Source organism: Mercurialis annua, linkage group LG2 (assembly GCF_937616625.2).
Source record: "Mercurialis annua linkage group LG2, ddMerAnnu1.2, whole genome shotgun sequence".
Classification (NCBI taxonomy): Eukaryota; Viridiplantae; Streptophyta; class Magnoliopsida; order Malpighiales; family Euphorbiaceae; genus Mercurialis; species Mercurialis annua.
Genome location: NC_065571.1, coordinates 1,414,778 through 1,437,505, shown reverse-complemented (window position 1 = coordinate 1,437,505; position 22,728 = coordinate 1,414,778). Strand labels below are relative to the sequence as shown.

Genomic DNA, 22,728 nt, shown 5'->3' with positions numbered 1-22,728 from the left:
CTATAAAGAATGTGTTGCTCGGGTGCTAGTGGGACCGTATGGGAGAAGGGGGGAATATATATATGATGATGGCCGGTGGATTTCATCAAACTGCCAAAATGGTCTAACCTATCAAATCTTGCACTACACTTCTTTTTTATTTTATTGTTTATTACAAAATCTAAATAAAAATAATTTTGCTTTAACATAAAGTATATGAGGTTGCGATCTAACTGCAATTAATAATGCAATTTTTTGAATTAAAGTTTTTTTTAAGATAATTAAAGTTTAATGATAGCTTTAGACATAATCAGGAAAAAAAATAGTACTTATTTGTTGCTTTCCTTTCTAGTTATGCATACCCACCTTGTTTTAGGTGATTGTGAGTACATTCTCTTCTACATCTTCTAATCCTAGGTTGGCTTTCCTTTACTTAATTATGCTCAACTTTTGAATTTAATCAACGGGAAATCATATATTATATGCCCTTAATATTAAGGTTAAAGAACACATAAGTCTTTTGACAAAAAAACCAATGAGCTATAGCTCAAACGGTATAGGCACTCGGTAGCAATCTATTAGATCGTGAGATCGACTTCACCCACAAACGCCCCCCCCACCCTCTAATTATCAAAAAATAAGTTTTTGACAAAAGAAAAGAAAAAATAAGTAGGAATGTGCTCGAATCCTTAAAAAATCCAAAGTCAAGCTGAAAATAAAACTAAAAATATTCCAATCTGAACTTAATTGTAACAAAAATTTGATTGGTAAAATTCTAAATTTTAGATAGATATTCAGATTGAAAATTGTCTAAAACCGTATTAAACCTAAGAACCAAAATTATAACTGGATTTTATACATATACACATTTATAAAAATACAATGAATATAAATAATTCCATTTCATATTATTAAATTATAAATAAAAATTCAATTTAATTAAAATATAAAAGATGCTATGTAAGTTCTTTTAGTTATATACTTTTAGTTTTAAATAATTATTAATTACAAACATACAACATTATAAGAAAAAATAACATATTTGATTATTTATATTTTACAAATCAAAAAATAAAAAAAACATTAAAGATTAAAATTTACAACTACTTTAATTTTAAAAGATGGTTACGTTAAGTTAGAAGAGTTGGAAACTATTCATCTAATAAAAATGATCATAACTGTATTGTCATTTTTATAAAATTTCTCACACGGTTTTACTACTTATAAGTTACCAGGTAATTTCTATTCCATATTAATTATAATTCCTTTAAATAATGAAAAACTTTAAGGATCTGGAAATTTTTTATTTGAAAAGAGCAACGAGTTTAATATGATGGAGATGTGAAAATGAATAAGAGAAAAGTTTGATAAATATTAAAATTCAATTAATAAAATGGAACTTTTGGTACACTAAGATATCTTAGTATCAAAAAAATTTAAAGGATTGTCGAGACGAGATTGGCATGTGTTCAACATATTCACAGAGAACAAAATCGTTACATAAACAGATTTGTGTTTCCTCAGTCCTTCGACCAGCATATCCATAATAATATGCTTGCTAACATTTCTAAGTTTGTCAATAATGATATTGCGGGGGTTCCGTTCCTCCATGTTATATACTATCTTTTTAGTTTTTCTCTCATTTTGGCCACTACCCCTATGTATATATATAGTATAATAAAATACTCTCTTTACTACACTAATCAATTTAAAGGACAACAATAAATTTTTTCTAACAAACAATAAATTATTTGATAACAAATAGTTATTGAAATTGATAATGGACAAGTACTTTGAAATTAAAAAAAATTAAGAGTTTGACAATTATTAAGAATCAGAAGTATAACTTGAGAATATTTAAATCAGAAATTTAAATTTAAATACTACAATGAAGGAGAAAGGAATATAAAATCAAAAATCAAAGGACAGCAACACCAACTAATTTAATCATAGCATATGTCGACATTCAATCTTTAAGTCGGCTTTCACGTAGAAAAAACGGTTAGACTAAGTAAAACTAAAGGAGAATTGGATACAGGAATTTGTTTGAGTGGTGTTAAAAACCAGGATAAAAAAATTTGACTTCCAAAGAAATCATAATACACTACATGAAAAATTAATCCTTTTTAAGTTTTTATGATGGTGCAGAATTTTCTTGCAACATCATTACAGCCAAGCCTAATCAAGTAAGAAATCAAAAACATCCATCATTTGGTTGCTTTTATCATCATTAGTTCATTACTAAGAGAAGAAATCAAGCCCTATAACAGAGGCTCTAGATAAATCTTTGCTTCCAAGTTCCTAAAACATGGGCCAATCTTCCCTGATTGATGACTCTGCAAAGAACTACCCATACTCTATCCTATCTATCATGTATCACTAGTACACACATGGGCATGAATGTGCAGATTTCAATCCCAATCGTCATAACGGAGTGATAAAAAACAGACTAGTAACACCAAAAAAAACTATGCATCTATGCCCATGATCTGTAACTATCGCACAAATAACAGATTTAAAGAGGCAGCAAAGCAAATCGAGGTTCGAGACAAGACGTGAACTCAGAGAAGTCGAAACCCATAACTTTCACGTCATATAAATTGCCCAAGACATTAGATAACAGTGTCCTATCACTTCGCATTTAGAGTACACTCCTCAATAAAAGATTATTTGTCAAACAAATGGTAACAACCAAATAAATAAAAAAGCCTTTTCAACCACAAGAATACTAAAATCATGACATGAAATAAAGATAGAAAACCACATACAAAGATAAATAGATAAATAAAACTAGAGCTACAGTAGAACTTCCACTTCGAAGTCAGCTATCCTCTCCCTTCTTAGCACTTGACCTCCTTCAAAGCATGGGCGAAGTACAAAAATGTTGGGTCAGCAGAACCTTCCCTGTAGTAAGCAAGGACTAGAGATCCATTATCAGACATGCTCTCCCCGACAAAACTGCACAGCACAACAAAATATATAAATATTACTATACAGGAAGAAACATAATCGATTCCGTAAAAAAACAAAAAAATCAACAAATGCTCTCCCCGACAAAACTGCACAGCACAACCAAATATATAAATATTACTATACAGGAAGAAACATAATCGATTCCATAAAAAAACAAAAAGATCAACAAATATAGAAGCTAAAATGCACTCGCTAAAATATACTCACAATTGGAAGTCTTTGATCTTTGAGAGAAGGAACTTGGTTGCTCCCTCAATGTTTTTCTTAAAATGCTCTTGTTTTTCCGCATCCAGCTTGGCTGTCACTTCCTTAATGAACTTCTTTATATATCCAATAAACTGCTTCTTGTCAAAAGGAGGTTGCTCCTACAAGAATTTTTCAAGTTTCAGCCTTATATCCTTTTTTTTAAACTAAAGGCACTAATAGTTCATATCAAATCAATACCACAAACAACGAACTCACCTGGAGTCTAAATGTGTCAACGATGTCCACAACTTTAACAGCTTGGTCATCGACACCCTCATCTTCACCTCCACCCTCAGCAGATGGATTGGCACCAATGTTAACATCAACGGCACCTTGAACAACCCACTAAAACACACAAAAACAACAGCAACAATTAAAAAACTAGCTTCAGACATCTATTAGACTATAAATAACTTCTCAAAAATCTGAATTTACCAAAAACAAAACAAAAATATTACCTTCCCCTCTACTTCCCACAGAATTCCATTCTCAATTTCCTTATAAGGGAATGAGTCCGAGAGAAGCTCATCACCTAAAAGCACATTAACACCCATTTAATCAGCACCCTTACATTAATAATTCAATGAACTTTGAGTTTCAGTATCTAATCTAAAATATGCTAAAACAGAAGCAACAAGTAACTATTGATCGCTACTAATTCCCTTTTACAAACATGCTAAAACAGAAGCAACAAGTAACTGTTAATCGCTACTAATTCCCTTTTACAAACATTCAAAAATAATTAGCTAGCTCTAAAGTTCACAAAGTTAAAAAAAGATGTGACAAACAGAGGAACCAATTAATCAAAATTCTAATAAATCAAGTCCAAAAAGCTTAGATCTTCACATACAAGAGAGCAACAAAAGCATAATATCCAACATCTAACAGAACATTTCCGCAGCCCAAGAAACCAAATCAAGATCTAATCATAAATCAAATAAGAAATCCTGAAACACAAATTAAATTCTATGAACAATTTTTTTAGCAGATTAAAGTTACCGGTGAATAAATCCTGATAAACCAACATGTTGTTGTGCTGAAGTAGAAGAAAAATCAAGCAGGAGCAGTATACAGCGCAGAGCAGAGAGAGCGAGAGAGGGTTTCGTTCGTTGAGGACGATGTGAATTTATAAGCGAGGGTTTTGCTAAGGCCACTGGTACTTCACGGATCGGTTTAATTACGAAAAAGGACATAATTGTTTGTTTAATACCTGATATGTCCCCCGCATTTTTTCCTAGTTGGATGCTGCGACTTGGGCTTGTAGGGAATTTGCTCTTTTCCTAGACAGGAATATATTCCCTTTTTATGCCTTTTTAAAAGAAAAATAAAGAAAACACAATATATAAATATTCTGAATAAAATAATTAGCTTTTTAAAATATATTTATACAAAAAAGGTAAAATAATAGATTGACTACCCAATTCTATTGTTAATCGAAAGAGTTTAATGCAAATTCATACACCAACTTTAACCTAATTTACAATTATAACATAAATTTAAAAATTTGAAAATGTCGGTAATAAAATTTGTATTTTTGGCAAATTGATACACCGATTATTTTCCGGGACAAATTTACTGAGTTGGAAGCCGGAAAAAACATGTATACTGACACAATAAATTCCAGTATTTGTCACGTATTTTGACACGTTTGCAAATGAAATCACGAATTTTAGTGTAATTTGCAATTACAACACTAACTTTAAAATTTTAGCAAAAACAGGCATCAACTTTTATTTTTTGGAAAATCAAAACACCGTTTATTTTTCAACTTCTCAGCCTACGTGACAATGCCGACTACCAACTCAGCAAAATTGTCCCGGATTATAATCGATATATCGATTTACCAAAAGTGCAATTTTCATTACCGATATTGTCAGGTTTAAAAATTTTGTTGTAATTGCAGATTAAGTTAAATTTGGTGTATGAATTTGCATGTAACCCTATTGAAATTCTAGGACTGTATATGATCATTATTAAAGTTAATATGTGTAAATGATGAACACATTAAAGTTCAAGGGCATAAGAAAGCATTTCGCCAAAATCTAAACCTTTATGCATTTTGACGAATATTTATACCTAACACGTCATTATTAGACGTGGCAAATTTCCATTTGATAATCCAACACCGGATTCAACACAATTACACAACCCAACCCAACCCGACCGTCCACTTCGGGTTCTCATCCTCCCTCAGCTCAAATCCATCTCCGGTATCTCTCTGTACTTAAATTTCCATCTCAGTACTTTTTCCCTTGGCTGTGGTAAATCAGGTAAAATCTTTGATCAAATCCATCGCAATTTTTCCTTCAATTTTTGTGTTAATCATTTCAGTTTTGATCTGTCATTGTTACTGAGATAATTTAGGTCTTTGAATTAAAATTAATTTTCCCACTTGTAAAATCTGCATATTTAGTGATAAATTCAAGGGGTTTAATCTCCCCAAAACAAAATAAAATTAGAAGCATTATTATGGATGGTAACAAGGATGAAGCTGTAAGATGCATTGGAATTGCTGAACAAGCAATTGCATCAAGAAATAAAGAGAAAGCATTAAAATTTATTAAGATTGCTCAACGTTTAAACCGCGATTTATCCGTTGATGATCTTTTAACTGCTTGTGAGAACCTCGGTTTTTCGGGGTCGAACTCGAATCAATCTTTTCCTGAAAAATGTGTTGTCGGTGGTAATGCCGATGAGAACAAGTCTAGTCGCGGTAAAATTGACGGTGGTATGAAAGGTGAGCGGAATTATACGGAAGAACACGTGGAATTGATTAGGCGAGTTAATAGGAATAAGGATTATTATGCTGTTCTTGGTGTTGAAAAGAGTTGTTCTGTTGAGGAGATTAGGAAGGCTTATCGGAAATTGTCGTTGAAAGTTCACCCTGATAAGAACAAGGCGCCGGGATCTGAGGACGCGTTCAAGAAAGTCTGCAAGGCGTTTAAGTGTTTGAGTGAGGATAGTTCGAGGAGGGAGTATGATCAAAGTGGTTTAGTTGATGAATTCGAGTATAACCAGCAGCATAATGTTAGGCGGGCAAGGAGGAGAAGAAATGTGCATGATTTCTATGATGATGATTTTGATCCGGATGTGATATTTAGGTCATTTTTTGGTCAGACTGAAATGTTTAGGGCACATCATGTTTATAGGACTAGAGCAACTGGTGAGCGTGATCATCAGCGAGAGGTGTTTAATGGAGGAGGTTCGAATTTGCTTCTTCTTTTACAGATAGTGCCTTTCTTGTTGATTTTCTTACTTGCTTATCTGCCATTTTCGGAGCCTGTTTATTCGCTGCATAAGAATTATTCCCATCAGATTCCCCAAACAACTGAGAAACATGGTGTAGAATTTTTTGTTAAATCATCAGCTTTTGACGAAAACTATCCTATTGGAAGTACTGAACGAGCCAACATTGAGGACACTGTGATCAAGGATTATAGAAATGTACTTTGGCGTCATTGTCAGATGGAAATGCAGAGACGACACTGGAACAAGCATATGCCTACTCCTCACTGTGATAGGCTACGTGATCTCGGGTTAGCATGAGGGCCAGCCAGGTAATTGCGCCATTTACTTGTTCCTTGAAATTATAGTAAATTATGTTGGTTTGTTTATACATATATCTATGCCGTTATGAACCTGTCTTCTCTTTGGTAGATAATCTTCCTGTTCATTTTGTGTTTGATTTAGACTTCTTCCTCCTATATTGTTTTGAACCCATTTTTTTCCAGTGCTACTGCTACCCATTATCAAGATGCTTTCCTGTTTAATCTCGCAGAAACTTTACATATATTAATTGCATTGTCATCAGTTGGGGTTTCTGTTAGTTTGTGTGTGTTTGAGCCTGTAGAGACGGTTGTTAATATGGTGTTTGCTTGATTACATGTAATGTCGGCTATGCAAAGCTATTGAAAGCTTCAGACTGAATGAATTGTAAAAATCTCTCGTTCTGTTGATATCAATCTGTACGGTGTTCTCCAGACTGATGTGTTTTCTTATGCATGTAGTACATTCCTGATCAACTATTAAAAGTCAATTAATGATTAAAGATCTCGGTCAGATTTACGGGCTGTTTGATATTCTAGAGTCATGGTTTTTGCATGTGTTAGATCTGGTTGGTTGCAATACAATGTAGTAGTAGTATTGTATTATAACATACAGAATTTACAACCATTTATGTCGGTTTACCACTTGGCTGATTTCTTTATAGTTGTGATTTTGGCGGAATAGGGAACACAGTGGGGATAGGGAAGCTTCTTTTATATATGTTTGTTGATGAGCCTAGCCAGGATATCGTGGACTGGCTACAAGCCAGATGGTGTGGATTGGAGTTCTAAAGATTTAGTTTATCATTTAGCTTCATGAAGGGATTTTTTGCCATGAACCATCTGCAAAGTGAGCCTAGGTATATAGCTTTGGGGCCAACAACATCCCCATCATGCCGCCAACAGCAGTTCAGGTATCATAAATATGCGCAGTTTGTATATGGCTCGGTGAATGTGTGCACTTGAGGATGAAGATGAAGATTCAGTGGATGAAATTGTTAGTTCATGCCTTGAATCAAACTATCATGGAGGTCATTTCGTTGAACCTTGGATTAATTGTAGTTCTATCAAGTTTCGTACTTAATATGGTTGTTGCCTCGATACCAAGTTGCATCTTTAGGTTTGCATCATTGACCTCGTACTTTCTGTTCGGTTCGGTTCCTATATTGTGGTAAACCAATATTCTTAATCACATCTCATTCAAATTTACATATAATCCCTAATGTGCATTTGCATTGACTGTCGAGAAATTGGCAAATTAATTATTTTATGTTATCTAAAATTACCATGTCACATGTGCCCAGTTCTGATAATTGGACGGCCTGGATTAAACCAGATCTAAATTTTAAAATTAGCAAATCTAAATCTGGTTCGAATCCGGGTCAGATTTCTTTTACTTAATTTAAATTCTTATAAATTAAAACTTATATTGAAGTATTATTGAACATATATAGAACTTTATTTAAATTTTAAATAAATTTGTAGAAAAGCAAATCTAATGGGAACTTAAATATCATTTTGTCTTTTAAATTTATAAGCCTTGGTTAATTAATATTTAATTAATTTTTTTATCAATTAGCTCTTTTAACTTGTCCATTTTCTAGGTCAAATTAATATCATAGGAGGTTCCAATGAAAGAAATAAAGTTTAATTAAGTCACTCCACAATCCACATATAAGTATAAACTAATTTAAAATTAAATTAAAACAAAAATTATACTAATAGTTAAGTATTCAACTCAAGCTATAGCTCGTATTCTCTTTTTAAACCTTAACATATCTAGAAACTACAAAATGGTTATTAGATTATAGACATGGGCAAAAAAAGTTATATAAGTATGAGTCAGTACCCATTTTGTAAAAACATTATAATTCGATAACTGCTGTAATTCAATATTTGTTTTGTAAAATAAAATAACTTTTTATCGAGTATCTGCTGTATGATCTCAGTTCAAAAGTATTTAACCCCTGTATTATTAAAAAAAAACTCAGACCATGCACAGGTCTGTGTGAGTTTGTCGCAGATTCACATATTGCGTGTCGGCAATAACAATACGAAAGTTCAGTTAAATGTTCAACTCCAATGTGTTTTTCACTTAGAAATTGGACCAATTGCAGTGAGTTGGAAAGTACTTTTGGCCTTTGACTGTGGACCCCTACACGCATTACGCGCTACATGAGAGCCCCACGTGCTCACGTGACACTGCAAAGCTAGCACCACTACCACTTAACTCCAGAATCAAAGTTAAAGAATACGTCTACTAGCTAATGACAAAATAACAAATACTCCTCCCATTCACAAGGGATCATTGATTTACCAGCTACTGTTAAGATTAAGAGCTCATCAAACTATTATAGTAAACAAATTCAAGTTGTAATGGCTAACCCTAACAGGATGTGTTCCGTCGAGGAGTCATTACCACAAGCGTCTCTTTTGCCCTTTGGTTCAATCCAATTATTCGGCTAATTGAATTATCAAATTAATGATTAAGAAATTGTATTAATTGTTCATTACTTTAAAATTCTTTGGAAAACAAATAATAATTAAATCCTGTAGAAAATTACATCATACTTACTGTATATAATTCGGTTAATTTACTCAGTTTTTCATTAGAGATTTCCGACTGAAAATTGAATCGAATTAATCAATTTTTTTTAACTATAATCAAATCAAATTGACTAAAAACCTAACCAAATAAAAATTCTAGTTTGGTTTGGTAGTTAATTCGGTTACTGTACCTATTATTCAGCCACCGCCAGATCTCACAAAGTTAATACATTCTTGTAAATAAAGTTAATTTGTTTAAAATAAGAAAAAGTAGCCTCATTGTTCAATCATGATTTTATAAAGGGGCATTAAGCTTACTCAAATATATACACAAAAATCAGAAAAATAAAAGAAAAAACAAAAACAATGAGAATTTAAACAAGAGCTCAGATCCATGCAAGCTATGCAATAACTAACTACATTTAATCACCTGAATCATCATCTCCACCAAAGATAGACATGCGATTATAAAGCAAAAACAAGATCAGTACGAGAAACAAAGCTACACCGACCGGCGAGCCACTAACACGGTGAATAGTGTCCGGTTCTCCGGTGGAGAAGACGGAGGAGACAAAAGAGCCACGCTCCGACGAGAGAAACTGAATGACCAGCAGAAGAATAATGGGCAGAAGAAGAAGACCAACTGGACTTAAAAGCTCTGTAATGGCTTCGGTTATGGCTTCACCTTGGTCGCCGAGTATGAACGGAACTAAGACTACTACGCATACAACCACCGCGAGAATGATCCCGTGCGGTGGACCGCCGTGATTGTAGTGGTGGTGGTGGTGGTACTGTCTGTCGTCTATCATTTTTAGGGTTTGTGTTGATTTTGAATATGTTATTGGTTTGTTAAAAATTCGAAATTATGAGATGGGAAATGGGGGCCAGTGAAGAGGTCTTAAAATAAGAGCTGAGGCGCGTTTTTCTAATTGTAAAAAGAATCAAATAGTAGTTCTTTTCTTTTTACCCTTTGGAGACTTCACAAAGTTGAAGGGTTAGTATTGAAGGGTTAGTATCGTAAAAATTGGTCAATTTTACATGTTTCTTTTAATTTAATCACAATTTATAAAAAATGTTACATTTATACATCAGTTTTCATTTTCTGTTAAATCAATACATCGTTTTCAAATTCGGTATAACTTGTTGAGATAGAAGTCATTTTCCATTGTAATTTGTTAAAGTGGGAGTCATTCTTTGGCTTCCACCTCAATAAATTATATCGGAGATTGAAGAATATGGTATTTCTATGCAAAACATGTTTTACACATAACTATGAAGATTGAAGAATATGGTATTTCTATGCAAAACATGTTTTTTTAAACAAATGTAAAACAAGTTAGTTGTGAGGTAATTTGTAAATAGAATCAAATATAGGGGTTTAATTTCAAGAATCATGTAAAATGGAAAAAGCTATGAGGAAGATGCATGGAAGGTGGAGGATAAATGTGTATATACGAACCTGATTATGAAGAAGGTAGGCATATAAATCTCACACGTATTTTCCTAATTCATGCTTAGAGAAGGATTATGGTTTTGTTTGGTAACCAAATTAATTGTAGATAAAATTATAATATAGTTTAATTCAAATAAATTCAACAAAAATGAAAGTTTATTTTAAATAAGGGTTAATGGCAAAAAAAATCAAATCTTTACGACTTGTTGTAATTATATCCAAACCTTTTAATTTTTGCAATAATATCCAAATTGCATTATTTTGTTGCAATAATATCCAAATTGCACTTTTATGAGAATTTTTTTAAGTTTTTTTGCCATTTTTGGGACTTTTACTATATTATTATATATCAAAACATAATAATAGTCTAATATCTTAATTGAAAACAACAAGTTTAGCCATCAATTTGACTATTATTGCTACAAAATTGCAAATTGGATATTATTGCAATAAAAAAATACAATTTGGATATTATTGTAAAAATTAAAAGGTTTGGATATAATTGCAACAAGTCATAAAGGTTTGGGTTTTTTTTACTATTAGGCCTTTAAATAAACATAATTATAGTTGTTAAATGTTATAAAATCACAATAACAAATAACTTTCAGATTAAAGAAGCTTATTCGAAATGAATCATAAATTTTTATTCCCAATAATGATGTGAAGTGTAAGTAAATAGTTTTTTTAATCTCATGTAACCCTTTCCGCTATGTGATTTTATTTTCTAATAAAATTAAAAGGTATACAAAAATTATAACATAATGGAAATGAGTAACGTAATTATGTAATTATAAACTAAACCATTTGAAAAAAATTATTGCACACAACCGTTGCAGCATGTCATTCATGCAACAAATTAATTGTGCGTTAGCCGTGCAACAAACCATTATTTGATATAATTTTCTGGCATTAGTCAACAAAAGGAAACGAGTGCTTTTTTTTTTGTTTTGGTAAGCCCATCCGGTTTCCAAGGTTTCGCCCAGATTAATCCGAATCCGATCCGCGTCGCGCATCTGGAATGGTGGGTGAGTCTGCCAGTGAGAATTTTCTGCATTCACAAGGACTCGAAGCCGAGACCTTACTTAAGCGATATCAAGCCGCTTTTCTAATTGACTTATAAGTTCTAACTTTCTAGACATGTGGGAGCCTACAAGGAATTGCAAACCTCTCAAAATTCAAGATTATATAATCATTTTACATACAAAATTTCTTCGAAATACTGTTCCGATGAATCAATAACATTCCTGGATATAAATTGGGGAAATTTTTTTACTGGACATTATGAATTTATAGCACTAATCAAATTAGTTTTTTTTTTATAGCTATTATATTAGATAATTAAACGAGGTTGGATAAAAACAAAAAGAGATATCTATAATATGGTTTACCACATGCTAATTTGTTAATTTAACGGGAAACACAATGACAATGAGCTCAGACTGACTAAATCAGTGGACATACATACAGAAATTCGGATCCCAATCACATGCTGTAGTATATACACATATATTTTCCTTTAATTGATTTAAATTAAAACGTGAAAACAGATTGGTAAATTAAGCTAATAAGTATAGTTTTTTTAATTAAGTTATTCGATAAGTGGAATTTATGTATATAATAAATGGATAAAATTCAAGCTCGAGAGATCAATATAGAAAATCCTTTGAAAAATACAGGAGAAATCCAATCTAAATAAAAAAAATTATCAACTAACAATTTATCGAGTCTCAGTATTTAAATAAAGATGTTATTAATTACTCAAATGTTCTAACCCGATAAATTCCATGTTATTATAGACAGTTAAAACTTCCACGGTGCGATTAAAAAAATTTAAAGTAAAATTAAATCAATCTATATTTTTAATAATAATTTATAAAGTTATAGATAAAATGAAAATGACAATACGAAAAAAAAACAAATTTAAGTAAACAGAGAGATTGCTCTCCTAATCCGATGATCTTATATCAAAATAAGTAGCAATTATTCGAACAATTAGAGTTTATTAATCAGTTAATCATCCACCATAATTACACATTGCAAAAGAACACCTACCTTGATCTGCACGGCACACTTCAAAACAAGCACCACAATGTTTAGGATCATTCTGAATATCCACACATTTACCATCACAGCATACAAATCCAAACCCACATGTTTTGCCACAAGCTCCACAATTTCTGGAATCTCTCAGGGTATCTCTGCACACCTTGCGAAAGCAACACGTGGTGCCGCCCCACGGATTTTTCTCGCGATCCAAACACACTTCGGCATCATTAGCACATGAAATAACCCTCTGCCTCCCCCTTAAAGTTGTAGACCTTAAGAAATTCAAGTGTTGTGGAGCGTCTGAATATTCTCGCATACGAGTCAGCTCGCGAGCACCGATAATTCTACGATCGTGGTGTGAAGTAGGAATCGAAAGAAGGAGGATGATCAATAAGTATGTACAAAGCATGGATAAGTACTATGGGAATTCGACATGGGTTTTGATTGATATGTTAAGTTCACAAGGCAAAAAATCAATTAGAGATATAAGAAATATTGATGTATATAAATGAAAATGCCAAATATGTTTTTTTATAATGATATTAGTTAAGTGAGCAAGTGAAATTTGTCAAATTTTGTAACAAGAAGATGCTTTTATTACGTAGAAGATCAACCTAATATGTTACAAATTATTAGTGAGTAGATATATATGAAATAGACGTGCATGTTGACTTGCTCACATAAATTTTGAGAGATCAATAGCACTTATTATTATTATTAAGCTTTATCATCTAAAAATACACCACATTTTCTACTTTATTTGTTTATATTCTGAATTTTTAAAATTGTCAATTTCATTATATTTTTTAGTTTTAGTTCTGCTTTTTTTTAATTGAAAAGGAAAAAAATGGCAAAATAATATAAATAAAATTTATAAATATAAAATTGTTAAGTATTTTAAAAATTAAGGGTATTTTTGAACCTTTTTTCTATTGCCGCGTCAATCAAAGTCATGTACATAAGGGCTTTTTTGTACAATTTAAAAATACCGAATTATTTTGTGCCTAAAAAAATTTTAAGGACTGATCTATACTTTTGAAAAAACTTTGTGATTTTTTTGTACCTTATGCTTTAAAAAATAAAGATAAAGATACAATTTTTTTAAAAAAATTATTAAACTATTTTAGTTTATTTTGGCCATTTAAATCCTCAATGTTTTTAGATGTTGCAAAAAAACTCTTTAAATTTTTAAAAGGAGCGCTGAAGCCCTTTTTTGACACTTTGCCCTCACATTTTTGGTTATTTTTTTATAGTTTTTGACAAATGTGAGGGTTTATTTGCACCATTATTCATTAAAAACATTGAGAGTATAATTGACCAAGAACAAACTAAAAGGACAAATATACTATTTATGAATAACTTGAAGAATTATTTTATATCTTCTACCAAAAAATAATTACCAATACTAATTGATAGTTCCTTTCCTTCCCTCTTTTTTTTTCCTTTCCCCCTCAAAAACCCTAACACCAAGAATTTGCAGAGAGCACCATCAGGATGCCAACTCTTACACCAGAGATGGAGCCGGTCGAACCACAATCTCTCAAGAAACTTAGTCTCAAATCCCTAAAGAGAAGTCTTGATCTGTTTTCACCACTTCACGGCCAGCCAGCTCCTCCCGATCCCGAAAGGTTACCATAAAACTCCAATCTTTCATTCTTCTCATTATTTTTGTAATTACATCAATTATTTGTAACTAATTTGAGCTTCATTTTTTTTTCTGCAGTAGAAAAATTCGAATGAACCACAAGGTTAGTGAAATTCTGTATTCGTTCCTTTCTTGGGTTTTCTAGGTATGTTTTTTAGCTAATTATCGACATTTGATTGAACATGGTAATGCATTATGTATTTATGATTATTGTTTGTTGTTATGTATCGCTGTTGCAATGCAGATAAATATGGAGTATAAAGGAATGAAAAGCGCCACTGAAATTCCGCGAGCAGTTCCTTCTTCTGCAAGTGACGGTGGTAGTCAAACATCTGCGCCTTCTAATGTTCTTGCTCTTACAGGTACTTCTTGTTGAATTTGTTGGATTAGATGATGTGCATGAATTAGATTTTGCAAGATTATGTTAATAATACTGAATTTGAGGTGCATTCTATGGTTACTTTGTCCACTTACCGCTGTTTTACCATTGTTAGGTTCATGAAAAGCACTTCCATTCAATAGTCAAAGTACGATAGAACTAAACTAACTTCAGAATATCCCCTGGATTGGATTTATGTTGCATACTTTAATTTATTGAAAGTATAGTTAAGTTATTAAGTCGGATGCGGGATCTAGTATCCAAAGTTGATGCAAATAAGACTCTATTTCCAAGTAGGCAATGGATTAAGATTATATTATGTTTTCATTACAATATTCTTGTGAATGCTCCCATCTGATATAGAACATGTGACAAATTTAAGTAATGTTCAGTATAGCTGGACTGATTATTATAGGTTGATCCAAATGATTGTATCTGGTTGTTTATGTAATATGCCTCACTTGATAATCATGCAGGCCCAGATGATTCTAGGAACCCGCAAAAGAGCGGGGTTCCAAATGCATTGGTGATTGGTCCAACTCCACAATCAAAGGGAATGTGAGTGCTCAACCTTTTCGTATCTCCTTTTTCCGTTATGTTTCTGTAATCTCTGTTACCTCAATTGTTTTACACAAACATTGATTAGATTTCTTATTGGTGCAATTATTTCTTTGTTGTCTTCAGCAATGACGTTGGTCCTCCGGGGAAAAGCACTGCCTTGATTTCTGGCATTAAATCATCCGAAAGGTTTCTTTTTGCATTTTTTATTTTTCTATTGAGTGTTGTGATATTTGATTAGGCAAATATGTCCATCTCTATGATCTTTGCTGCTGTGGTGATTATGTTATTCTGCATGTTTTATCTGCTGGAAGTTTAAAATTGATAAGTTTTGCTGTTTTATGGTGGAAACATAATTGGAGATGTTCATTGTAGCTTGTAATGCCAATGATGAGAAAACAAAAAAAATTGAAATAATTGTAGATGTAATGCTTAAAGCAGTTCGGGGGCATGTATTAATATCATATGAAAAGGTGTCCAGCTTCTATTGTATATACAGCTGGTGCTGTGTCTATAAAGCTTTTGCAGTTTTATGGTGAAAACATAATTGGAGATGTTAATTGAAGCTTGTAATGCCTTCGATGAGAAAAAAATAAAATTGAAATTATTGTAGATGATAAAGCAATTCGGGAGCATGTAATATCATATGAAAGGGTGTCCTGCTTCTCTTGTTTATACGGCTGGTGCTGTGTGTGTCTATAAAGTGACATTTCCTGTGCGATTTATTTTTTTGGATTTGAAAATTTAGCAATTCACCTTCTAGGTATTCTACATCAGCTTTAATGGAAAGAATACCAAGCAAATGGCCACGTCCTGTCTGGCACGCACCATGGAAGCAGTACAGGGTAAGGATTTTATAATTGGTGTTACTTTGTTATTGGATCGGTAGATTCCAGAATGAATGTGCTGGGTCGTCTCTAGCTAAATAGAGTTAGTAAATGTTTTTGTTTCATCTTTGTTCTCTATGTATGGGTGTTTTGGTAAGCTGTATCTCTAGCATGTGCTTTTTTAACATAACGGTTCTGTAGCCTTCACAAGTTAGTAGTCTGCATCAGTTAGTTTATCACAACTGCCCTTCTGTTACGATCATCAGATTTTTAGCCTGCCTTCCCTTGTGGCTGTCTTTCTTTTTAATTTCTTGTTTTGGTTGATCCGCTTGTATGTGAATCATTCTTAATGCTATTTGTTGGGGGGACAACTGTAGGCAGTTTTTGTTTTTAGTGTTTGTTTTCGACTTTTCATGCAGTAATATTCAACAATTAAAATGTTTCTATTTTAAAATCTTTGAATTCGTTCTACAGGTTATTAGTGGCCATCTGGGATGGGTAAGATCTATTGCGTTTGATCCAAGTAATACATGGTTTTGTACAGGTTCTGCTGATCGTACAATCAAGGTATTGACTGATGAACTTTAATTCTTTCAAAGTATTCTGGATATGGCATTATAAAAACTGGGATGGTGTTTATGATTTTTTTTTTCATATTCATCTATCTTCTCTCTCTGACACCATTTTTATATATTAGTTTCATTTTCTTTTGCTAAGTGGATGAAAATGTGTTCAAATCCTCAACTGATATAACTATAAGAAGTCAATATCTATCTCTGGATATGTTCAAAAAAAAAATCTATTTCTGGAACCTAGATATGATGGAATTAATGAATTTCAAACACTTAGTTTGACTTTCTTTTCTATAGCTGTAAAAATAAAATGACAGGACATTTTACATAGAATGATGACCATCAAAGTTAGGTTATCATGGGAATGGATCAAGCTTGGAGGAGACAATTTGTTGCTTTGTTATCGAGATGTTTGAAAAGTTGCTCCCTAGTATTCCAGATTAATTTTTTTCTCAATCTGAGTTCTTTTATTCATAACCTTTGGAAACATATCATTTAGACTACAGAGTACGTTTGATTTTCCCGCAGAATGTCTGATGTCTTTTTCCCATTAATTTTGGTTGACCAGATATGGGATATAGGAAGTGGAAGGTTAAAGCTCACATTGACTGGGCACATCGAACAAGTACGAGGTTAGTTGGTATCTTTGTTGGCATCAATAGTTGCTATTTTTGATTAGTTGTGCTATTAAGATAATAATGTGGCAAAATTCTTTTTCCCTTTGCAGGCCTGGCTGTGAGCCAAAGACACACCTACATGTTTTCTGCTGGCGATGACAAGCAGGTGAAATGCTGGGATCTTGAACAGAATAAGGTGAGAACATCAATCCATGACAACCTATTTAAGCATGCTTATTATTGGCAAATAGTAATAACAGTATAAATGAAGTATGACTTGTGGCTGATTGGTGAAACCCATATTTCTGTTTAGGTTGTCCGATCATATCATGGTCATCTAAGTGGTGTCTATTGCTTGGCTGTTCATCCCACAATTGATCTTTTGCTAACCGGTGGACGTGATTCTGTTTGCCGGGTATGGAGTTCTCTTTTGTGGATAGTACTCACAGGTCGATGCTATTGATTATAGTTATTAACTAAAAAAATAATCTTTGCCTTATGTCGGACTGGAAATGTAAATATTTCAATTACATTCTCAGGTTTGGGATATTCGATCAAAAGTTCAAGCTTTTGCACTGTCTGGGCATGATAATACAGTATGCTCAGTTTTCACTCGACCAACGGTAAGCTAGTTTTCTCACCATTTATCTTTCTTTACCTTCCTGTTTCTGTATATCCCTTCATTCTCTTGATGCACAGAATTTTTGTGAGATTGTTGCATCTTTTCCCCCTGTTTCCAGGATCCACAAGTTGTCACTGGATCACATGACACAACCATTAAGTTCTGGGATCTTAGAAATGGTAACTGGTTTTCTTTTGAATATTTTTATTTCATTTATACTACAGTTTCTGTTTTTGCAACCTCCTATCTTATCTGTTGTTTGTATTGCAGGCAAGACTATGTCAACGCTGACACACCACAAGAAATCTGTCCGAGCTATGGCATTGCATCCTTCTGAGTAGGTTTCTGCATATTCATATGAAACTTTTTGTGACTTATAGTGCTATATGTGGGCATTTCTCTGCTTTTTCCATCTAGTCTACTTATTGTCTTTTGTTTTATTTTGTTTAGGCATTCTTTTGCCTCTGCATCAGCTGACAACATCAAGAAATTCAACCTTCCGAAAGGAGAATTCTTGCATAACATGCTGTAAGTTTTCACTATACTCTGTTCTTACAAATAATACCTTTAAATATCTTCCAATTTTCTTCATAAAATAAAGTATAAATCATTTTCTTTATTCTGAGAATTAGACGTATGTTTGGCGAAGTTATCATTCGTTTTGATGTAATTGTTTGTAGTTTCTCTATTTCGTTTATCATCATTAATGCATGAGTAAGTAGGTTGCCTATTGAAATCAATTCTGCGGTATCATATTTATATGTGATAATATCATCCGCGGAACTATATGATTTCACCTGGTTATTCTTATTCGCTGGTTCAAATGCTTTTTATGCCACAAATACAAAGTGCTAGGACTCTTCATAAATCCTTGATTGTGATTATGCATTTATGCTAGCTTGATTTGTCATACAGTCGTAGGAACTTGACATTTCAACTTTCTTATTTTATCAGCTCTCAGCAGAAGACAATCATTAATGCAATGGCTGTCAATGAGGATGGTGTAGTAGCTACAGGAGGTAATGCTAAATTTTTTTCCTTATAAATTTGACATAAAATTAGTTCAGTTTCATGAGTGGCTGTTGAGCAAAGTAACATTTCAGTCAAGGCTTGTGAGTATGTTTCGAGTTTCTAATGATTGTTGAATTATTTTAGGTGATAATGGTAGTATATGGTTCTGGGATTGGAAGAGCGGTCATAATTTTCAGCAAACCCAAACAATTGTGCAGCCTGGTAAGTCTTTCCCATGCCAGTCTTTCATTTATTTTTTACTTTTGTGGAATGATAATGAAGCTAAATAACGATGTCTATTTTGGTTCAGGCTCATTGGATAGTGAAGCTGGTATATATGCTATCTCATATGACTTAACCGGCTCAAGGCTCGTAACATGTGAAGCTGACAAGACAATTAAAATGTGGAGAGAGGATGAAAATGCAACCCCGGAAACTCATCCTCTCAATTTCAAGCCACCTAAAGATATCAGGCGGTTCTAATCGATCATTCATGCTATTAAATGGGTTCCCACCGACCGACCAAATGAATGTCTGATGAAATGTTTTCTTATCAGCTGAGACGGAATGCGACTCGTAAATTTTCCAGTTGCATGCACTCATTTTTGCCAGTAAAAAATTGAAGCCTCAGAATATTGATATCAGATAAGGCAATATCTATTGGCTGAAGTGAGAAACTGATTTAGTTGGTCTGCGACCAAATTCCAAGTGAGTAGATCGTATTTGTATTGATAAAATATGGTTCAAGATGCTTGTGGCAGAACCTAGTGTGTCAGTGAATATGGTGACAGCCCGTTGGTAATTTTTGTGAAATATTCCATCTAGAATGCAACTTTGGGAAACTTATTAAACTGATGTATTTCATAATGTTATGTTAGCTACTTTAAAAAAACTTTAATTTATTTTTCAAGTCATCTAAAAATCTGAGATCCAAATGTTATAGATTTAGGTAGCAATTTATCCCCATAACGTTAAGCAACAGGCAATTAGCAGATAATTCCTCCATGTAAATATATTTCATCCACAAGTTGAAATTAATTCAAGTGACAGTTATTCAAAAGTTCATAGTGCGATCGCGTGGGCTTTTAAAACTCAACAAAAGCCCAGTCTGTTAACTTTGGGCTAGGCCGTCTAAAACTGATTCATCGTCACGAAACAAGCTCAGGATTATTACAAGCAATAAAACCCTAGCTAGAGCTTTAACTTCTTCTCTTCCTCTTCCCACTGCGGCACTCCAAAACCCTGTTTATTCCCTTTTCCGGTAAACAAAAACGAAAATAATCCATTTCATGTCTTGTTTATAACGTCTTTTGCATCTTCTAATTTGTTTTTTTTTTCTGGTTTTGTTTTGACAGATTAGAGGCTGTGATTAATTATAAAAATGAGCAAAGGCGGAGCAGTCAGCGGCGGCGGAGCCAAGGGAAAGAAGAAGGGAGCAACCTTCACTATCGATTGCGCTAAACCAGTTGAGGATAAGATTATGGACATCGCCTCTCTCGAAAAGTTCCTCCAGGAGCGCATCAAAGTCGGCGGCAAAGCCGGAGCTCTCGGTGATTCCGTCACCGTCAGTCGTGAGAAGTTCAAACTCACCGTCACGTCCGACTCCAACTTCTCCAAACGGTAATAGATTTATCTATATTTAGTTCACTTTTTATTTATTTAGAAGCTTGAGTTTGATTAAATGATAATTATGAATGTAGATATTTGAAGTATTTGACTAAGAAGTACTTGAAGAAGCACAATGTGAGGGATTGGCTTCGCGTAATTGCGTCTAACAAGGATCGTAATGTTTACGAGCTTCGATATTTTAACATTGCTGAGAATGAAGGGGAAGATGAAGAGTAAATTTGTATTGCTCCTTATCTCCAGTTTATGTCAGGCTTTAGGGTTTCGTTACTATATTTTTCGAAACATTAAGAATATTTTTGTCAACGGAATTATGAAAAATCTTATTACTAGCTTTCTTTGGTTATGCTACGGAATTGAGATTTTTGATTGTTTGCATTGCATATGATAATCCCATAATTCTGTAGGTTTTCGTTGAGTAATAAGTGATGATTGTGAAATGCGATTACTTACTGCTTAGTTGTTAATTGTCTTACAGATTTTTTACCAATCATAATTGAGAATTAGGATAACTCTAGCAACTGATTGATCATTAGTTATACTAGCATCAATTTATTTAGCAGTATGTGATAATTCTACTGGATATTTGATAATTTCATCTGCGGTCCATGCACTTGCTGCCTCATCTCTGTTGTCGTAAATGCATTTCCACACTGCACTGTTGCACTTGAACCCACTCCCGAATGCAATTTGCCACACCCTATCTCCCTTTTTCATCCTCCCTTTTGCTTCTATGTAGGATAGCTCATACCATATAGATGATGATGAAGTATTTCCGTATCTGTAGAGAGTCATCTTAGATGGTTCAACATCTTCTTTTTCCAGCACTAGGTTCCTTTCAATTGCTTGAATGACTGATTTTCCTCCAGCATGTATGCAGAAATGTTCAAAAGCTCGTTTAAATTTTGGTATGTAGAAGCTTTTCGTCTTCAGTATTCGTATTTTTCTGCGAGTTACAGAAATTACATACCTCAGTAGCTCTGAGAATGGCAAAACTAGAGGTCCAAGTGTAGAAATGTTTACTTTTAATGCAGCTGCTGCGACATGTAGTATGTCCTTTGATATTGATACTCCTACTTTGTTTTCAGAGTCTAGGTCTTGAAAGACGCAGTTATAAGAACAGTCATCTTGTGCCTTGTTTGTCCGAACAAGGTGCTGTAGCTCGTATTTGGCCCTTTTCTTGTCTTGTGATCGGCTAGACATTAGTACGGCTGCTCCCCCAGTTCGGAAAAGACAATTGGTAAGCAGCATTGATGTATCCTTACCCGTATACCAATTTCGATTTAGCGTTTCAGTGCTTACAATTAGAGCCAAAGAGTTATGGTGTACCCTCAATAGGTCTCGAGCTAGTCCAACTGACACTATTCCCGCGCTGCACCCCATGCCCGATAGGTTAAAACACATGATATTGCTTCTCATGTTGAATTTATTGACAACCATAGCAGTAATAGACGGTGTAGGCGCGAACATGCTGCTATTAGATATGAGAATGTCAATAGCTTTAGGGTTGATGTTATTTTTCCTGAGTAGATCTGCCACTACTGAAAAAATTGTAGACTCTGCCTCATCTATGGCAGAAGAAAGTTTGTTTTGTATAGGTGTTTCGGCAAAGGCATATGGAATACATGTTTCATCCCCGAACCCTGATTTCTCGAGTATCTTCATTTGGAAATCAACACTACTGGGGTGAAATCTGGTATCGAGATGAATATGCTCTTGGAAAAGCGACATGGGTACTCTACTCGAATACGGTGGGTGATAGCAAGTAAAGTCTAGCAAACAAATTGCTACTCGGTTTCTGTATGCACGATATAGAACCAGTAGAACTGCACAACATAAGACAGTGAAATGGTAAGAATCGAAGAGAAGGTGCATCTGTGGTTGGATCATAGTTAAGTAAGAACCCATGCATTAATGTTTATATAAATGGACATTGCAGTAACATGTATATATGGGTTCAATTTGAAGAGATGGGTGAGCTTAGCATGAAATTAGAATGAAAGTCCTTTGGGTAAGGTTAAGGGCAAAAAATGTTGTTGTGATGTCTAACATAAGTTTTGTGCTCCTTCCAAAAATTAGACG

General features: G+C 33.5%; 7 protein-coding genes across 10 annotated transcripts; 3 read left to right on the top strand and 4 right to left on the bottom strand.

The window, feature by feature from the left end:
- Positions 1–2,540: 2,540 nt before the first annotated feature.
- Positions 2,541–4,325, bottom strand: LOC126669566 (translationally-controlled tumor protein homolog). Of its 2 annotated transcripts, none has more exons than XM_050363068.2 (5): positions 4,198–4,324; positions 3,657–3,730; positions 3,415–3,543; positions 3,160–3,317; positions 2,541–2,937 (listed from the first exon to the last, which is right to left on the bottom strand). In XM_050363068.2, the coding sequence occupies exons 1-5, from the start codon at positions 4,223–4,225 to the stop codon at positions 2,820–2,822; spliced, it is 507 nt and encodes a 168-aa protein (XP_050219025.1). In that variant the 5' UTR covers positions 4,226–4,324; the 3' UTR covers positions 2,541–2,819. The 2 variants fall into 2 exon arrangements, with proteins under 2 accessions (XP_050219025.1, XP_050219026.1); XM_050363069.2 differs by lacking the exon at positions 2,541–2,937 and adding an exon at positions 2,983–3,038 and having other exon boundaries at positions 4,198–4,325.
- A 985-nt stretch (positions 4,326–5,310) lies between these two features.
- Positions 5,311–7,959, top strand: LOC126669819 (chaperone protein dnaJ 49). Of its 2 annotated transcripts, none has more exons than XM_050363382.2 (2): positions 5,311–6,755; positions 7,409–7,959. In XM_050363382.2, the coding sequence occupies exon 1, from the start codon at positions 5,668–5,670 to the stop codon at positions 6,742–6,744; it is 1,077 nt and encodes a 358-aa protein (XP_050219339.1). In that variant the 5' UTR covers positions 5,311–5,667; the 3' UTR covers positions 6,745–6,755; positions 7,409–7,959. The 2 variants fall into 2 exon arrangements, with proteins under 2 accessions (XP_050219339.1, XP_050219340.1); XM_050363383.2 differs by having other exon boundaries at positions 5,312–6,755; positions 7,429–7,959.
- Positions 7,960–9,569: 1,610 nt separating this feature from the next.
- LOC126667095 (uncharacterized) lies at positions 9,570–10,212 on the bottom strand. Its single transcript, XM_050360063.2, has one exon. It carries the CDS (start codon positions 10,097–10,099, stop codon positions 9,713–9,715), a length of 387 nt encoding a protein of 128 aa, XP_050216020.1. The 5' UTR covers positions 10,100–10,212; the 3' UTR covers positions 9,570–9,712.
- A 1,311-nt stretch (positions 10,213–11,523) lies between these two features.
- LOC126669887 (stigma-specific STIG1-like protein 1) lies at positions 11,524–13,333 on the bottom strand. Its single transcript, XM_050363525.2, has 2 exons — positions 12,796–13,333; positions 11,524–11,890 (listed from the first exon to the last, which is right to left on the bottom strand). Exons 1-2 carry the CDS (start codon positions 13,196–13,198, stop codon positions 11,826–11,828), a joined length of 468 nt encoding a protein of 155 aa, XP_050219482.1. The 5' UTR covers positions 13,199–13,333; the 3' UTR covers positions 11,524–11,825.
- An 873-nt stretch (positions 13,334–14,206) lies between these two features.
- Positions 14,207–19,887, top strand: LOC126667896 (protein pleiotropic regulatory locus 1). Of its 2 annotated transcripts, XM_050361025.2 has the most exons (17): positions 14,207–14,417; positions 14,513–14,537; positions 14,679–14,796; positions 15,290–15,371; positions 15,498–15,560; positions 16,135–16,216; positions 16,673–16,765; positions 17,339–17,402; positions 17,498–17,583; positions 17,701–17,802; positions 17,927–18,010; positions 18,128–18,188; positions 18,280–18,346; positions 18,460–18,537; positions 18,964–19,028; positions 19,165–19,242; positions 19,331–19,887. In XM_050361025.2, exons 1-17 carry the CDS (start codon positions 14,284–14,286, stop codon positions 19,501–19,503), a joined length of 1,455 nt encoding a protein of 484 aa, XP_050216982.1. In that variant the 5' UTR covers positions 14,207–14,283; the 3' UTR covers positions 19,504–19,887. The 2 variants fall into 2 exon arrangements, with proteins under 2 accessions (XP_050216982.1, XP_050216983.1); XM_050361026.1 differs by lacking the exon at positions 14,207–14,417 and having other exon boundaries at positions 14,513–14,579.
- Positions 19,888–20,171: 284 nt separating this feature from the next.
- LOC126667898 (60S ribosomal protein L22-2-like) lies at positions 20,172–20,992 on the top strand. The gene is made up of 3 exons (XM_050361028.2): positions 20,172–20,281; positions 20,376–20,640; positions 20,721–20,992. The coding sequence occupies exons 2-3, from the start codon at positions 20,402–20,404 to the stop codon at positions 20,863–20,865; spliced, it is 384 nt and encodes a 127-aa protein (XP_050216985.1). The 5' UTR covers positions 20,172–20,281; positions 20,376–20,401; the 3' UTR covers positions 20,866–20,992.
- Positions 20,993–21,075: 83 nt separating this feature from the next.
- On the bottom strand, positions 21,076–22,585 carry LOC126667897 (probable 3-ketoacyl-CoA synthase 21). Its single transcript, XM_050361027.2, has one exon. The coding sequence runs from the start codon at positions 22,552–22,554 to the stop codon at positions 21,199–21,201; it is 1,356 nt and encodes a 451-aa protein (XP_050216984.1). The 5' UTR covers positions 22,555–22,585; the 3' UTR covers positions 21,076–21,198.
- Between the last annotated feature and the right edge of the window lie 143 nt (positions 22,586–22,728).

What these genes read in the sequence shown, in the direction of transcription:
- LOC126669566 (XM_050363068.2), bottom strand. Translation starts at nt 4,225, where the DNA reads ATGTTGGTTTATCAGGATTTATTCACCG. An exon ending in TGTGGGAAGTAGAGGGGAAG is followed by an intron (nt 3,544 to 3,656) that starts GTAATATTTTTG and finishes TGTGTGTTTTAG; the next exon opens with TGGGTTGTTCAAGGTGCCGT. An exon ending in TTGACACATTTAGACTCCAG is followed by an intron (nt 3,318 to 3,414) that starts GTGAGTTCGTTG and finishes AAATTCTTGTAG; the next exon opens with GAGCAACCTCCTTTTGACAA.
- LOC126669819 (XM_050363382.2), top strand. Translation starts at nt 5,668, where the DNA reads ATGGATGGTAACAAGGATGAAGCTGTAAGATGCATTGGAATTGCTGAA.
- LOC126667095 (XM_050360063.2), bottom strand. Translation starts at nt 10,099, where the DNA reads ATGATAGACGACAGACAGTACCACCACCACCACCACTACAATCACGGC.
- LOC126669887 (XM_050363525.2), bottom strand. Translation starts at nt 13,198, where the DNA reads ATGCTTTGTACATACTTATTGATCATCCTCCTTCTTTCGATTCCTACT. An exon ending in AGTGTGCCGTGCAGATCAAG is followed by an intron (nt 11,891 to 12,795) that starts GTAGGTGTTCTT and finishes AATTCCTTGTAG; the next exon opens with GCTCCCACATGTCTAGAAAG.
- LOC126667896 (XM_050361025.2), top strand. Translation starts at nt 14,284, where the DNA reads ATGCCAACTCTTACACCAGAGATGGAGCCGGTCGAACCACAATCTCTC. An exon ending in GGCATTAAATCATCCGAAAG is followed by an intron (nt 15,561 to 16,134) that starts GTTTCTTTTTGC and finishes TTCACCTTCTAG; the next exon opens with GTATTCTACATCAGCTTTAA. An exon ending in CTGCTGATCGTACAATCAAG is followed by an intron (nt 16,766 to 17,338) that starts GTATTGACTGAT and finishes TTGGTTGACCAG; the next exon opens with ATATGGGATATAGGAAGTGG.
- LOC126667898 (XM_050361028.2), top strand. Translation starts at nt 20,402, where the DNA reads ATGAGCAAAGGCGGAGCAGTCAGCGGCGGCGGAGCCAAGGGAAAGAAG. An exon ending in GACTCCAACTTCTCCAAACG is followed by an intron (nt 20,641 to 20,720) that starts GTAATAGATTTA and finishes TTATGAATGTAG; the next exon opens with ATATTTGAAGTATTTGACTA.
- LOC126667897 (XM_050361027.2), bottom strand. Translation starts at nt 22,554, where the DNA reads ATGGGTTCTTACTTAACTATGATCCAACCACAGATGCACCTTCTCTTC.